The sequence below is a fragment of the Rhinolophus sinicus genome, chromosome 12 (genome assembly GCF_057876585.1).
Source record: "Rhinolophus sinicus isolate RSI-liver-muscle chromosome 12, RSI-T2T, whole genome shotgun sequence".
NCBI classification, from domain to species: Eukaryota; Metazoa; Chordata; class Mammalia; order Chiroptera; family Rhinolophidae; genus Rhinolophus; species Rhinolophus sinicus.
In genome coordinates, this window is record NC_142512.1 from 16,342,820 (window position 1) to 16,356,495 (window position 13,676).

Genomic DNA, 13,676 nt, shown 5'->3' on the forward strand with positions numbered 1-13,676 from the left:
CCAAGCAGTAACACGCTGCTAGCTGCTTCACAGGTATGAATTATCCTAACCAAGCCCTGTGTAGTGGGTGCCCTGACTCCACATCTTACAGCTAAGGAAACAAAGATTCAGAGATGGAAGTGCTCGAGGTCATAAAGCCAACAAGTGATGGAGGCAGGATTTGAACCCAGATCCATCTGCCTCCAAGGTCTGTGCTCAGGACTACCATGCTGGGTACTTTCTATCAGCAAGGGGTTCCCAGATCTCCTCCTCTCTCTTGGTCAATCATAACCCTCCCACCTGTTGCTGGTCAGCTGGGCAGGGGCCGGAGGCCTGTCTCTTGTTACTTTCAGGAGGGGGCAGCCGTGGGAGCAGCTGTCCCAATTCTAGAACCATCTGCCCAGCAGATCTGCAAATTAGTGTCTGGGTATCCTTGCATCTGTGTGAAAATCTAAATGTGTGTTCACATTCCTTGAAGAGCACAAGCCTCCCCAACCAGCCACTCCCCCTTCCTAAGCCCATTCCTAAGACACATCCATGAACACATGTTCTCATGTACTCTCTCCCTTATCCCTGACACACACACACACACACACACACACACACCAGCTCTCTGCTATGGGTGAAAATTTAGCAGAAATGTTAGAGCATGGGCTTTGAAGCGACATGAACCTGGGTTCAATGCTACCACTTACTAGTCTGTGACCTGAAGCAAATTAACCTCTCTGAGCCTCACTTTTCTCATCTGTAAAATGGGTATCATAATTCTTGCCTCACTGTAAGGCAATTTAACTAAGATCACCCACTAAAGTGTCCACTACTGCCTGGCATGCAGAAGAGGGTGCCCCTCATCAGCTACAGGATCAAGGTGTAGGCAGGGCTCTGGCAGCCACCTGTGTGCCCTGTGGGGCTTCATCCAGGGCACCTCCCCAAGGCTGCAGGGTTCCTTCTGTATTCTCTAATACCCAGCCTACACACTCCAGCAGACTGCCCTTCTGTCACACCTTCACTACCACACTGATTTAAAACTATAAGTCAGAATAAAAGAGACAGGGGGCTATCTCAACCTTTCCCCAGCAATCCAGAAACAAATGATCCCTCACACCCCAGGATGCCCTGATCTCCCAGCAGAGTTCCAAGCTGGGTGCTACGGGGGGAAGGGCTGCCGGGAGCCTTCCCTTCTCTCTCCTGGCCCTTCTCCTCAGCTCCTGCACGTCCAGTGTGGTCTCCGGGACCTTGTCACAGGCTTAGGCCTCCCCATCACGAGTGCAGCCAGAGTGCTGGCTCAGGTCATCCACAGCACATGCCCACCTTCCCCACCTCAGCCCTGGCTCCCAGGGACACAGGATACGCACACAGATGGACAGGAGTGTGTTGTAGGTGCTCTGCCCTAAATCGGGACCTCAGGCAGCCCTCGCCTAAGGGCCAAAGCCCTGCCAGAAGGGAGAGACCACCTTGCTCTCAGGAGCCCAGTCTGAAGCGAGAGCTATTTCACAGTAAGGCAAGCCCTGGCATAGTGAGTGAGGGATGCAGGTATTGGCCAACTCTTCCTGGGCCAGACCTTGGGCCAGATGGTACCCAAGAGGAAGGAGTTGGGGACAGAGCTGAACTGGATCAGCCCCTGCCCTGGGGTGCCAGCCTCAAGGCCCAGCCCTGTGCCACCCCTGCACAGAGCACAGGACAAAGGAGTGGGCAGCCGAGCACCGGGGCTAAATGCGTATATCCCCCGTCCCATCGGGGTAGATGGCACCTTCCTGAGGCAGAAACCCTGCAGGCTGGAGGGACCAGGAGGCCTTCCTGGGAGGGGCAAGCTGAGCCTTAAAGGAAGGCTGGGCAGGGAGGGAGGGAGGAGGGACATGAGTCAAAGCAATCAGGCCATTTCTAGGAGAAGCTGGATCTAGAAGTTTCTCAAGAGTAAGCAGTCTGGTTAGTCAGAGCAAGGGAGAAGACATCGGCGCCTGCTATGACAGCCACAGCCCTGCAAGAGGTCAGGTCACACCCGCCAATTCTCAGACCTCCGGGGAGCCACAGGCACCTCTGAGTGGCCAAGGTGGGGTGCCCTGAGCTGGCCCTGCTGCCTGTGACTGCGGCTTCTGGGCCCAGCCCTGCCTGAGACTGTATCTGGGACCGTGGCCTGGCATGTCTGCTGGATTCAGCAATCTGTGCCTCAGAAGGGGAGAGGGGCCAAGAGGTAGAAAAGTGCTTGGCTGCAGCTCATTCAGATGGGCCCTCTATCTCCCCCCCCCACACACACACACACAGAGTCTCACACACATACATTCATTTCTATCACACCTCACTGCCCCCCACTGGCCTAGAACCCCAGGGCCCCACATGTAGGGTGCAGAGTATAAGATGAGTGGAGTCTGGGTGAAGCTCCCAGGCCGGTGACTGTCCTCCTCTCTGCGCCCCCTCCTGGAGCCTGGCCTTCCCCCTCTTTCACATGAACCACTGTCCCATTTCCACTTCCACTTGAGGTTGGTTCAAATCCCATCTCTGCTGCTTATTAATTGGGGATCTTACTAAATATCCCTGTACACGTCTTTGTGCCTTAGCTTCCTCCTCTGTAAAATGGGGGTAATATTAGGGTTGCTATAAGGATGAAGTGAATTAATATTTGAAAAAGGTTTAGCATAATGCCTGGCACTCAGTGCTATAAAAGGGTTTGTTAAGCACTATAAATAATCATGATTATCCACAGGCCTTTCTTTGATCCCTTTCTACGTGAAGTCTCCCAAGGGTGGGCCCCTCGCCTTCTCGGCCCCTGGAATGGGATCCCAGAGGGCAGATCAGGAACTGCCCTCCTCTCCCTAAGGCTGGAAGTACTTGTTCCCCGATTCTCAGGGAACGCTTTTGGTACACGGCTAATCCCTCTCTCCTCTCTTCCAGCAGAGCTCTGTGCAGCTATGTTTTGTCTGCCCCTCAAACCTTGAACTATGTTCCAAAACGCCCTTTGCCCGTGCCCAGCAGAGCACCTATCTGCAGACGGGGACCAGGCCTGCCTGCAGCCCGGGGCAGACACCTGGTAGGAATCCTCTCCAGGTTCTCCCAGGCCAGGGCTGGGTACAGAGAAAGCTCTTGTTATGTGCAGCATGGCCCAGCACGGGGTAGGTCCCAGAAGGGTCCCCTCAGGGAAGTGTCCCATAGGACATGTCCTCAGGCCCCCTGTCTGGGTCAGGATGAGTCTGGGGACCAGACCCGACCAGCCTATGCTCAAACATCAAGGGGCTGTGGGGCCACCCAGGGAGGGACAAGAGGCCAGGAGACGCTGCTTCCAGAAAAAGGCATCACCGAAGGAAACCAGTGCTGGTTGGGGTTTGGTTGCTATAGAAACATGTCCTAACTATCTCTCAAACTGCTGTATACACCACTGATGAGCTTGTGTGCTGGGCTGTTTCAGGGGACATGCAGGGAGCCCCAGAAGGGCCTGTCTGCTGGAGTTCCCAGCACCTGAAGCCCAGATCCTGAAGGACCCGGAAGGAATCCAGCTTCTGGGGCAACCAGGCAGCTCCATCATCAGTCCAGGGATGGATTCAAGGATCGAGGCTGAGACTCCAGGCTGCAGAATTATCCTGAGACTCACCACAGCCCCAACCTTGACCTCAACCACAGTCTGAACCTTGAGCTGGCCACAGACCAAGGCATAGCCCTGATCACAGAACAAGCTGAGACCCGGCCGCAGACCAGGCCACAACCGCGATCTCAAACCAAGCTATGACGTTGACCACAGACCAAGCCACAAAATAAACCTTGACCCAGCCACAGACCCCGTCGCAAATTCAGCAACCCATTAAGCAATGACTCCAGCCTGACTCCAGCCTGACCCTGGCCGTCCACAGCCCCAGGCACAATCCAGGGGCTGCATCAAATAACATCAAGGACATTTTTACAGCTAACGCTAAATTCTGGACAGCATTTTCCACCACTGCCAGGGACTGGTATGGCCTTCACTTCCTATTGTCTTCACCAGAGCCCAGTGAGGTCATTAAAGAAGGGCCACGATCCCTGTTTGCAGATGAGAAAAGGGAAACTCAGGGGAGGAAGCTGACCTGCCCACTGTCACACTCCCATTACCAGGGGTGGGCAACGGTGGGATTGTGGGCTGGTGTCCCCAGCAGGACACAGTTGGACAACTCAGTTGCTTTGGAAAAGATGTGCTTTTTGAAGACCTGCTGGTATCTCATAAATATGTCATTTAAACACCCATTAATTACCTTATTTAGGAGCTAATTAGTGATTAATAGCTTTGGCTATCTATTGTACTTTCATTTGCTCTGCTAATTCGGCTCCCAACAGTTCTGAGTTATTTGGAACAATTCTCCCAAGCCCCAGATGTCCCCCCTCTGTCCCTCCAGACTCTGGCTCCATAAGGAACTTTCTCCTCCCTCTAAAGGGAACTCCCCTAGCATCTGTCACTGATGGCTTTGCCACCTGTAGGCTGCTCAGGAGGGCAGTGAGGGGAGCCCCAAAAGAGGGGACAGAGGGCCCCCTCTGCAGCCACAGGAAGGCACTCCTTCCAATCATCCCAGGACCCACTGTGGGGAGCAGGCAAAGGAGGCTAGGGACCCAGGCACCCAACCAAGGCACGGAGAGACCATGTTGGGGTCACAGATTCTATTGAGGATACTGGGGGCTCTTTCAGAGACCCCCCCACCTGCCCCCAACCTCCATCATCAGCCAGCCAGCGTTTTGGTAAGTGCACGAAAGGCTACCATCAGCCTGATGCAAGCCGCAGCAAGAAAGCAGCCTCTCCCCCAGCAAGGACCTAGGTGACTTCACAGGGTCCATTTGTACCACGTGCCACTCTGGATTGTTATTGAGCAAGCATGGGACCCCAGGTTGCCTCTGTCCCCAAGCTCTCTATTTGGTGCCAAATCCCAGCACTTGGAATTACCAGCCAGGACCCTGGAGGCAAGGCTGCTTAATGCTCTCACGGCTGTTCCAGATTACACTGTACAAGAAGGAAACAAACAGGCAGCAAGGGATAAACACCCCCCCTCCACTGGGCAGTAATGGGAAAGCTGAAAATAGCCCTTTTTATACCACTAGGGATGATTCCAGGGTTGCTCAGCTGGGACCAGCCTCACGGGAGGCAGGAGGCGGGAAGTGGGGGTGAAGAAAGGAGAAGGAAGCTACGGGGCAATGGGAGGCCGAAGGGAGTTCTGATCAGGAGGGCAGAGATCTGGAGCATTCTGGAGCAGCCCAGAAAAAGGTCAGAGGTGTATGCGTGTCCACAGATGCTCAAAACCTTCCAAAGACGGACTCTTAGGACAGCTGCCATCCCCGCCAGCGTACAGTTTGTATCCCGCACACCTAGGTCTCTCCCCGAGGTCAGGAGTGCAGGCGCGATGTGCTCAGCAAACACTGAGAGCCAAGCAAACACAGCATCAGCAGCAGACGGCTCAGAAGAGGCTCTCAATCCTCCAGAACTCAGCGCCCCTCCCAGATAGAGCCGGACGTGTTTCTATTTTTGCTTTCAACCCTTGTTTGGCATCCCCAGCTAACAGACGGCTACTTCCCCTCCCTCCAGAATAATGGGGCATCTGGGAAAGGGGACACCTCCTCGCTGGTCTCCCCTGTCCCTGGCTTGCAAATAAACAGACTGGCCCTCACAGAGGAAGATGAGGCCCCAGACACCCCCGGTGACACCCTGGCAGGGTGTCAGCTCCCAGCTCTCCTGCTCACCAGCCCTGGAGAGGAGCCTCACCGAGAAACCGAGAAAGAACAGCTTGACACGCAAGAACTTTGGTTTCCAGAGGCAAAGGCACCTGCCCCCTGCCAAGCCTGGCCGTCCACACTGACCTCGCTCCCCACGGCCACAAAGCCTTCCTCCAGGGTCCCAAACTCAGCCCAGAGACAGACCACAACCCAAACCCCTACATGCCACCCCCGCCTTGAACCAAGCCCTGACATGGCCACACCGGTTCTTAGCTGGGCCCCAGCTGGAGCCATGGCCCCAAGTGTAAGAGAACTCAGGAATGCAGCCCTGAGGAGAGCCTGGAGGAAGCAGGGTGGGGTCCCACCGCAGAGCCTCTAATGGCAGGAGACTCCCCACCCATCCACCCTTTCCACACATGACCCCCATGGGGGCTGGTGGCCACACAGCTGTGCAGGTCTCCACAGGCAGACGTGGGCCCTGGAGGTGGCATTTACCTCCGGAGTGACTCACTAAGGCTCCCATTCCTTTGTGAAAGGGGGTGCAATTTAGCATTTTCTTTCTCTGTAGAAAACAAGAATTTTAAAAGCAAGAGTATAGAGATTTGAGGGAGTGGGTGGGGAGCTCAGATCTCATTTGATTTCTAAACTCATTTGTTATGCATTCTCTCATCCCCCCTCCCACCCCTAGCCCTTCCCCTGGGGGTTCTGGCCACCCCCTTCCACAGTGGCTCCTGGCTGCAGCTCTGGTGATGGGTTGGGGCCCAGGGCCCCCAGGAGGCACGTGCTCTTCATGTGCCTGTCCTCAGCACCCCATTTGTTCCCCCAGCCCCACCAGCCTTCTGGAAGTGTCCTTGTGAAGTAGGAGATGGGAGGAGGTGATGCCCCTGGAGGCACAGTAAAGCCAGCAGGGAAGGAGGCCGACAAAGAAGGAGCAGTGTTAGAGCTGGAACGGACTCAAAGCTCGTCCTGACCCCCCAACTCTTCCCTCCCCTTCCCCTTTTACAGATGAGGAAACTGAGGCCCAGAGGGGCCGTTCAAGGTCAGTTACAGAGCCAGGTCTCTTCTTTGTTAAAATTTAGCTCCTAGGAATGCTGACTCCAAGAGTAGAAGATACCTAAGTTCTAATTCCAGCTCTGTCTCTATTTGTGTGTGTGATTCCTGATCCAGACACTTAACCTCTCCGGGCCTCAGTTTTCTCATCCATGAAATGGGATAACATCAGCCCTACCTCAGAAAGACGCTGTCGAGCCATTGGACAGGAAAGCATGCAGAGGACTGCTACCAAAAAATGAGCCAGATTGTTCTCAGGCTAATCCCTGCCCTGTTCCCTCCTCTCTCAAGCCTGGAATCTCAGAGAATTCCTGGGAGGAGGCCAAGTCTAGTGGGAAGTCCCCAATCCGCAAAGTCTCACTGGTCTCCGGGTGCTCCTTGAAGACACCAGACCTCAGAGAAGGGCCCTCTGCCTTTCTGGCCTCGGTCTCCCACCCTGCATAATGAACATATAGAACTAGAAGACCTCCAAGCCTTTTCTAGCCATGAAATATCACAATGTACTAAGAGGTATATGAGAAAACATCACGTCTTCTGGCCAATTCAACACAGACACGGCCCCAGCAATGGGGGGTCTAGCCATGTCCTCACACTGTGTCTTACCACCAGACTCCCACACATCAGCCAGGTCTCCGGGGCCTCCAGTTGGGACAGTATGCTTGAGGTGGGGCTTCTGTGTGAGCGATGTTGTCTTTGACTCATGTAACCACACCACAGACAGGACTAAGAGGCAGCAAAGGGTCTCAAACTGGGGCCTTTTGGGGCCTGCTGGGGCCTGCCAGGTCTGCTAGACAGGTAACTCAGCAGGGGAACAAGAGACCTGCCCAACCTCCAGCACTTCCCTAACTGCAGAGAGGTCCGCGAAGGCTTCCTAGAGGCAGAGTTTTAGGAAAACCTTGAGTCGGAACATTGGCAACTGTTTTGGCCCCATCCTTCCCCCTGGGCATCTGAATTTGCAATCTCCTTCCAGAATATGCTGATCTTCCCAAGATATATCCCAAAGCAATCCTGGTACCCTGAGCTTGGGGTTTCTCCAGAGTCCTGCCTCAAATCCTCTGGCACGTACCCAGAGTCCTGAGGATGCCAGGGCTGGTCTCTTTCAAATGTTCCCTCCTCTGAGAGGTCTAGCCACTTGTTCCTACTCCTAGAAGCCGTGGAGCAGGGGCCCAGAAGGTCTGACTTTGGGATGGTGAGAGGAAGCTGACTCAGCTGAGCAAAGTCCAAACCGAGACTCTGGAAAGTCAGGTTCTAGACCCTGCTCTGCCACCACCTTCTTCTGTGGCCTTTGGCAAATACTTACCCCTCCCCAGGTGTCAGTGTCCCCCTGGTGATGAGGGCTTTGAACATCTGAACATTTGAATATCTGGAAATGTCCTCCAGCTCTAACACTGTAGGATCAGTATATCACTGACTCGAATTACTGGGTTTGATACACTCCAGCCCACTGCTCCTCCCCTCAGAGCACAGGCCAACACCTGGGAGCAAATAAACTGGTTCCTCCAGCCTGGAAGGCCCAGCCCTGTGGCCCCAGCCCAGCCTCTCCAGACGGTCCTGCCCCAGCCTGAGAGGTTCCAAGACCCTCTGTTTCTTCTTGGCTGGGGCGTCCCACTTGCACTACCCCAGGACTGGCAGATACCCCTGCCACCCTGCTGGGAAGCAGAGAAAGGACCTCAGGGCATAAGGAGTAAGAGAGGGGTAGTGTGCTTGGCAGGAACCAGACAAACCCTTTCCAGCCCGGCAAAGCCTCTCTCCACCCTCCCAGGAGCCCTCTTGTAGCAGCCAGAGGGACCTGTGGACACACCCAAATCTTACCGCGTCACCCCTGCCTTCGATGCTCTCTAAAGTTCCTTTCAGCTCTCTGCACCCCTCTAGGAACCCGACACCCCAGCCAGCCAGATTTCTCCACCTTTGGGCATCTTCTGCCCACCCACCTCCATTCCCACCCAGCATCTTCCCACTCCCCACTTACACCTTTCCATTCCAACCTCCTAGCCTTTGTTCACGCTGTTACCCCCACCTGGAAGCCTGCCCCTTATCATCTTCCTGTCCAAATTCTGCCAGCTTTTGAAGCCCAACTCCTAGAGAAATCCCGCCTTCACTGTTTCAAGCCACCCCTGGCCACCCCTCTCTCTGTGCTGCACTGAGACCTGTCCATGGGCAGCTCTTATTGCGAATTATCATTTCCTAAATGGAGCCCCTGGATCTTTCTCCAACCCCAGCCCCTACCTCCCTACAGCTGACTTTCATCCCCAAGGTAAGGCCTCTGTTCCCCTCTGTCCACCAGACCAAGAGCTCCCTCAGGACAAGGCCAAGGGCTCTCCTTCCCTGGCCTTTCCTCTCAAGGCTGAACGTGGGGCACCATGACAATCCTGGTCTGTGTGACTGAAATCTCCCCAGAGATTGGGAACTGGTAATCACTCATTTGGGATCCATCCTCTGCGATTTTTCCAATCCTTTCCAGGACCTGATTACATTTTCTTTCTCATACTGGTGTTCTTCGGGCAACATGAAAATCCTTTCACTGCCTCCCTTCAGCTCCTGTCTGACACAGTTGGCACAGCCATGGCTGGCTGCTCAGGCTGTGCACTGCACAAGTCTAGGGATGCCATTTACTAGACTACAGTGTGATGACCCCGGAGTCACACACTATGGTGCCCCTGAGTCCCAAACCCTATCTCTTCCCTCAGTAGGTGATCCCGTTGGCCAGTTTTTGGAGGGAACATCTCATAAATCATGGAGTGGATCCCTCACTCACAAGCCAGGTTCCTACAGCCTCCTCACCTGGCCTTCAGCCTCCCTTCGTTCTAATGTCACCTCCAGAGTGAAAGCCTGATTATTTATGACCATCAGTCTGTGCATGCAAGGTAGATGGTCCCGAATAGCCACCCCTTTCTGTATTATATCCCCTGCTTGAGCCTCAATTTCTCTAGCTGTAAAGAGAGGGACTTGGGCTCCTGTCTCCGAGGACTCCCTCTGTTGTAAAGCTCACCAATCTATTCTACAGAGACTGCCAGGAGGAGAGATGAGACTCCCAGATGCACATGGCTGCATGCTGTTTTCAATTCAGTCGGCTTAGGAGCCTAAAGAAGAAGGACCTTTACAAAATGCAAAGTAGCCTGGAAGAGGTGAGCAAAGGAGGAGTAATCGGATTGTGCTGGGGCCAATCCCAAAAGGCTCCTCGGAGTGGCCACTGAGTATGGGAGAGAAGAGCCTGGGCAGTTCGATCCGGAGGGGAGTCTGTGCTGCCCTGAGGGAAAGGACCAAGCATGAAATTGCAGCAGGAAAGACAAACTGTTAGAACAGTACAAAGCACTGATGCTCAAAGCAGGGCAGTTTTTTTTACCTGTCACTGGCAACAAATTCCCACAGACTCCACAGACCAAGGCAGAGGGGCTGGGACAGCAACCCCATTCCATAAGGGGGTGACCGATCAGGGCAGGGATGGAGAAAACCCATCACTTAGAGTCCTGAGAATCCAACAGAGCTGGCTCTGTGACCAGGGTCTGCCCAGACCCTCTGGGCCACCTTGAGGGAGCTATTTCTCTGAGTATGTGTTTCCAGATGTTTAAAAAAGGGGGGAGAATAACATTTCCTGCTTCCTAGGATCGTTGTACACATTGCCCGGTGCCTAGTACAAGCAGTAAGTGTTAACTGCTATTGTGATGGCAGCGCCCTGGCAGGGGTGTGCACGCACACACACACACACATACACACACAAAGCAGGGCAGTAGGCGGACACACACCCTGTCTTGCGCACTTTGGGAGGAATGGGGGTGGGTAAGGACCCAACTCAGTGGATAAAGGAGGGAGATAGCCTTTTCCAGCCTCCCTGGTGTCATCTCACTGTGCCTCCTCCAGGCAGGGAGAAGGGAGGGAAGCGAGAAAGGGGGTGTTTAAATGTGTTCCATAATTTCTGTGTCTCACACAACCAACCCCACCCCAACAGGACAACTCGGGGACAGAATGGGGGTATATTCTCAGACACCTAAATCACACACCCAGCCTGTGTAGAGGGGGCACCTGAACCCAGTCCAGGGTCTGGGGCAGCATTTGTGGGGTGGCAGTGGATTTACAAACAGCCCACTGGTATCCACACCAAGTGTGTATACAGGTGAATACACACTCATTCCATCACTGTCATCACTTATGGGTAGAGTGTTGGGGTTCATGCCAGGCCAATGCTTAGTTCCCAGGGGATGGCATGGCACCTGCCAACGTCACTGGTTGGATATGACTTCATGGTAGATTTACACACGTCAGCATCACAAGCCAGCCCTGCTAAGACCAGGCTTGCTGCCCCCACTGTATGGCCAGCCCTATGGACTTTCCTCAACCCGGGCCTCCCAAGGCACCATCAGGCCCAGAGTGTGCAAACAGGGGCAGAGTCTGGTCCACGTCCTGATCCCGAGTGCCCAGCTCGGGGCCTGCCCACAGAGCAGGTGTTGGTGAATGAACGTCTGTCTGAATGAACGAATGAATGAATGAATGAATGAATGAATGAATGACTAACGCCCACTCCCTTGCACCAGCGGTCTATACCTCTTGAGTCTGGGGGAGGGCAGCGCCCACGGGACCCCAAATGAGGCCCCCTACCTTCAGACCTCAGCACCTGAGGATCTGCCTCAGGGGTCCGGGTGGGGGGAGGGGGCGGGACAGTCACTGGCGGGTGCGGCGCGGAGCACCCCTCCTTCCCAAGAAGAAATCTGGGTCTCCTGGCTGAGCTGGGGGCAGGGGTTGTGGCGTCCTGGAAAGAGCGAGCGGCAGTACAAGGGGGCGCGTCCTGCTTTGCTTTGGGGGGCGTGGGATGGAGCAGCGGCCGCGGGACAGCCCCTTTGGTCCCTGTGCCTGGTCTACCCAGGGCCTCCAGGGGGTGGTGAGAGCTCCCACAGCTGGAATGAACAGGGGCGCCGCAGCCCTGGTCCTTTCCAGCGGGGCCATGGCTAGTGGGACGTGGTGTCCCACGAGGTGACCGGGGGCGCAGGAAGGACGCGGGGCGCGCGGAGCCCCCTTTGCACGCGCCGGGGTTCCGGCCTCGCCGCTGCGGGCTGCAGCCCTCCCGGAACCTCCGCCCACCTGCGCGAGGGGCTCACCTGGGCCGGCCGCCCCTCCTCGAGCCGCGCGGTCCCTCCCCCGGGCCACCGGCCCTGCCCTCCGGGCGCACGCCCGCCCTCACCTGCACGGCCCGCCTTGGCCATGTCCCGGGCGGCGGGCTCCGGCGGTGCTGCCCGGCTCCTCGCGATTCCCGGGCCCGGCCCCGGTCCCAAGCCGCCTCCGGCCCGAGCGGACTCCGAGCGCCGCGCCCCGCGCCCCCGCCCCGCGCGCTCGGCTGCCGCCACCGCAGCCGCCGCCGCCTCGCCGCTCCCTCCCGCTCCCTTAAAGGCGCCGAGCGGCGACCGCGCCGGCCCCCCCGCCGCCGGGGAGGGACTGACGGAGGAAGGCGCCCCACCCGCCCCCGCGGGCCCGCACTCCGCCGGGACCGCGGCCGCCGCTCCAGCCCGCTCGGCTCAGGCCCGCGCGGCCACCGCAGCGCGCGGGGGGCGACCACCGAGACCCCGCCGGGCGCAGAGACCAGGAGCAGAGACCGCGCGAGAGACACGAGACACTGCAGTCCAGACAGAGATGGGAGTCAGGGGCACAGAGACATTGAGACACAGCGTTAGCGAGAACCCCCCTGGGGCTGAAACACCAGCGTGGAGAGAGAAATTCCCAGATGGAAATTCAGAGACTAGAGACCCAGAGCCTGGCACCAGGAGAGTGACTGAGCCTTCAGAGATGAGGAGAGAGGAAGGAAGAAGGGACAAGGAAGCCTCCACGAAGCCAAGAAGAAGGTGGCTCTGGGGATCAGATTCAGACAAGAAGTAGACCCTCCATTAGCCTGTCCCACTACAGGGTTCTGGATCGTTTCTAGGGTCTGGCCAAGCCTCAGAGGGGAAGGGATTTTGGTGCCCTTAACTGTAAAGGAACAAGTAAAACATACGCAAATCCCCCTGTGACTACAGGCTGGAGCTGAGTTTGGGGAAGCCAGCAGCCTAGATGTGAGAAGTACCCTCTCCACCTCCCAAATCTGGAATGCAGACGTTTTGGTGAACAGGCCCAGTGGAGGATGGAGGAGACTTGGGTTGTGGCTGCCGCAGACAGGAATCCACAGTCCGGCCCCAACAGGGGGCAGGAGGTGGGCAGCTGTTCCGTTCCTGGGTGGTAACCAGGTGGGAGGCCCCAGGGGAAAGCAGTCCTCTCCTTAGCTCAGGGCCAGGCCAGATCTGTGGGCTCAACCCATGTCTGACCAGCCTTTGGCAGCTCCCAACATCCCCCAAGCCAGCTGCCTGGCTCCCTGCTGCTGGAACGGGATATGGGGCAGCATCTCCTCCAATGACTTTTCAATTCCCACCAAGCCCTCCCCTGAGAAGATGCCCTCTGCTTCCTTCTGAGGAATTGGTAAGGGCTAAAGCCCAGTTACAATCGACAGCCAGGCACCCCACCTGCCCTTTCCTACCCCAACCCTCCAGGGAAAAGGTCTATCAGGTAATTACACCCTTGGTCTAGCCATGGTCCTGTATGGAAACTGGGCACATATGAGGCGAAAAGGGGCATTTAGTCCAGCACCCCTTCTGGGGCTGTGACTCTGCCCACAGGATCCCCATAAAGTGGCCCTCCAGTTCCTGGCTGATTACTTCCAAGGACAGGGAGCTCAGTGCCTCCAGCAAGAGTTCTTCCATCTTTGGATGGTATTGACCATGAGAATGTTTTCACTCATTTGAGCTGAATTCTGTGTTTTATATGACCCACCTATGGGTCCTTCTGAAATCCAAGAAATCCAAGGCTCCCCAGGGTCCTGTCCAAAATCACTAGTGTGGTGTCACTGACCATCATGGTTTGCCAGAGACTGTCCTGGTTTTAGGACTGAAAGTGCCACATCCCAGGAAACCCTTCAGTCTGAAGAGCTCTGAGTCCCAGAACTACGTAGCAGTGCTAACAGAATTTCAGACAGA

General features: G+C 55.9%; 1 protein-coding gene across 3 annotated transcripts in view; it reads right to left on the minus strand.

The window, feature by feature from the left end:
* Positions 1-12,025, minus strand: part of PITPNM3 (PITPNM family member 3) — an 88,475-nt gene extending 76,450 nt beyond the window's left edge. For all 3 annotated transcript variants that reach the window (XM_088801985.1, XM_074319379.2, XM_074319381.2), the window contains exon 1: positions 11,861-12,025. In XM_088801985.1, coding sequence (XP_088658111.1) covers positions 11,861-11,882 — 22 coding nt within the window. In that variant the 5' untranslated portion in view covers positions 11,883-12,025. The remainder of the gene's footprint in view (positions 1-11,860) is intronic.
* Between the last annotated feature and the right edge of the window lie 1,651 nt (positions 12,026-13,676).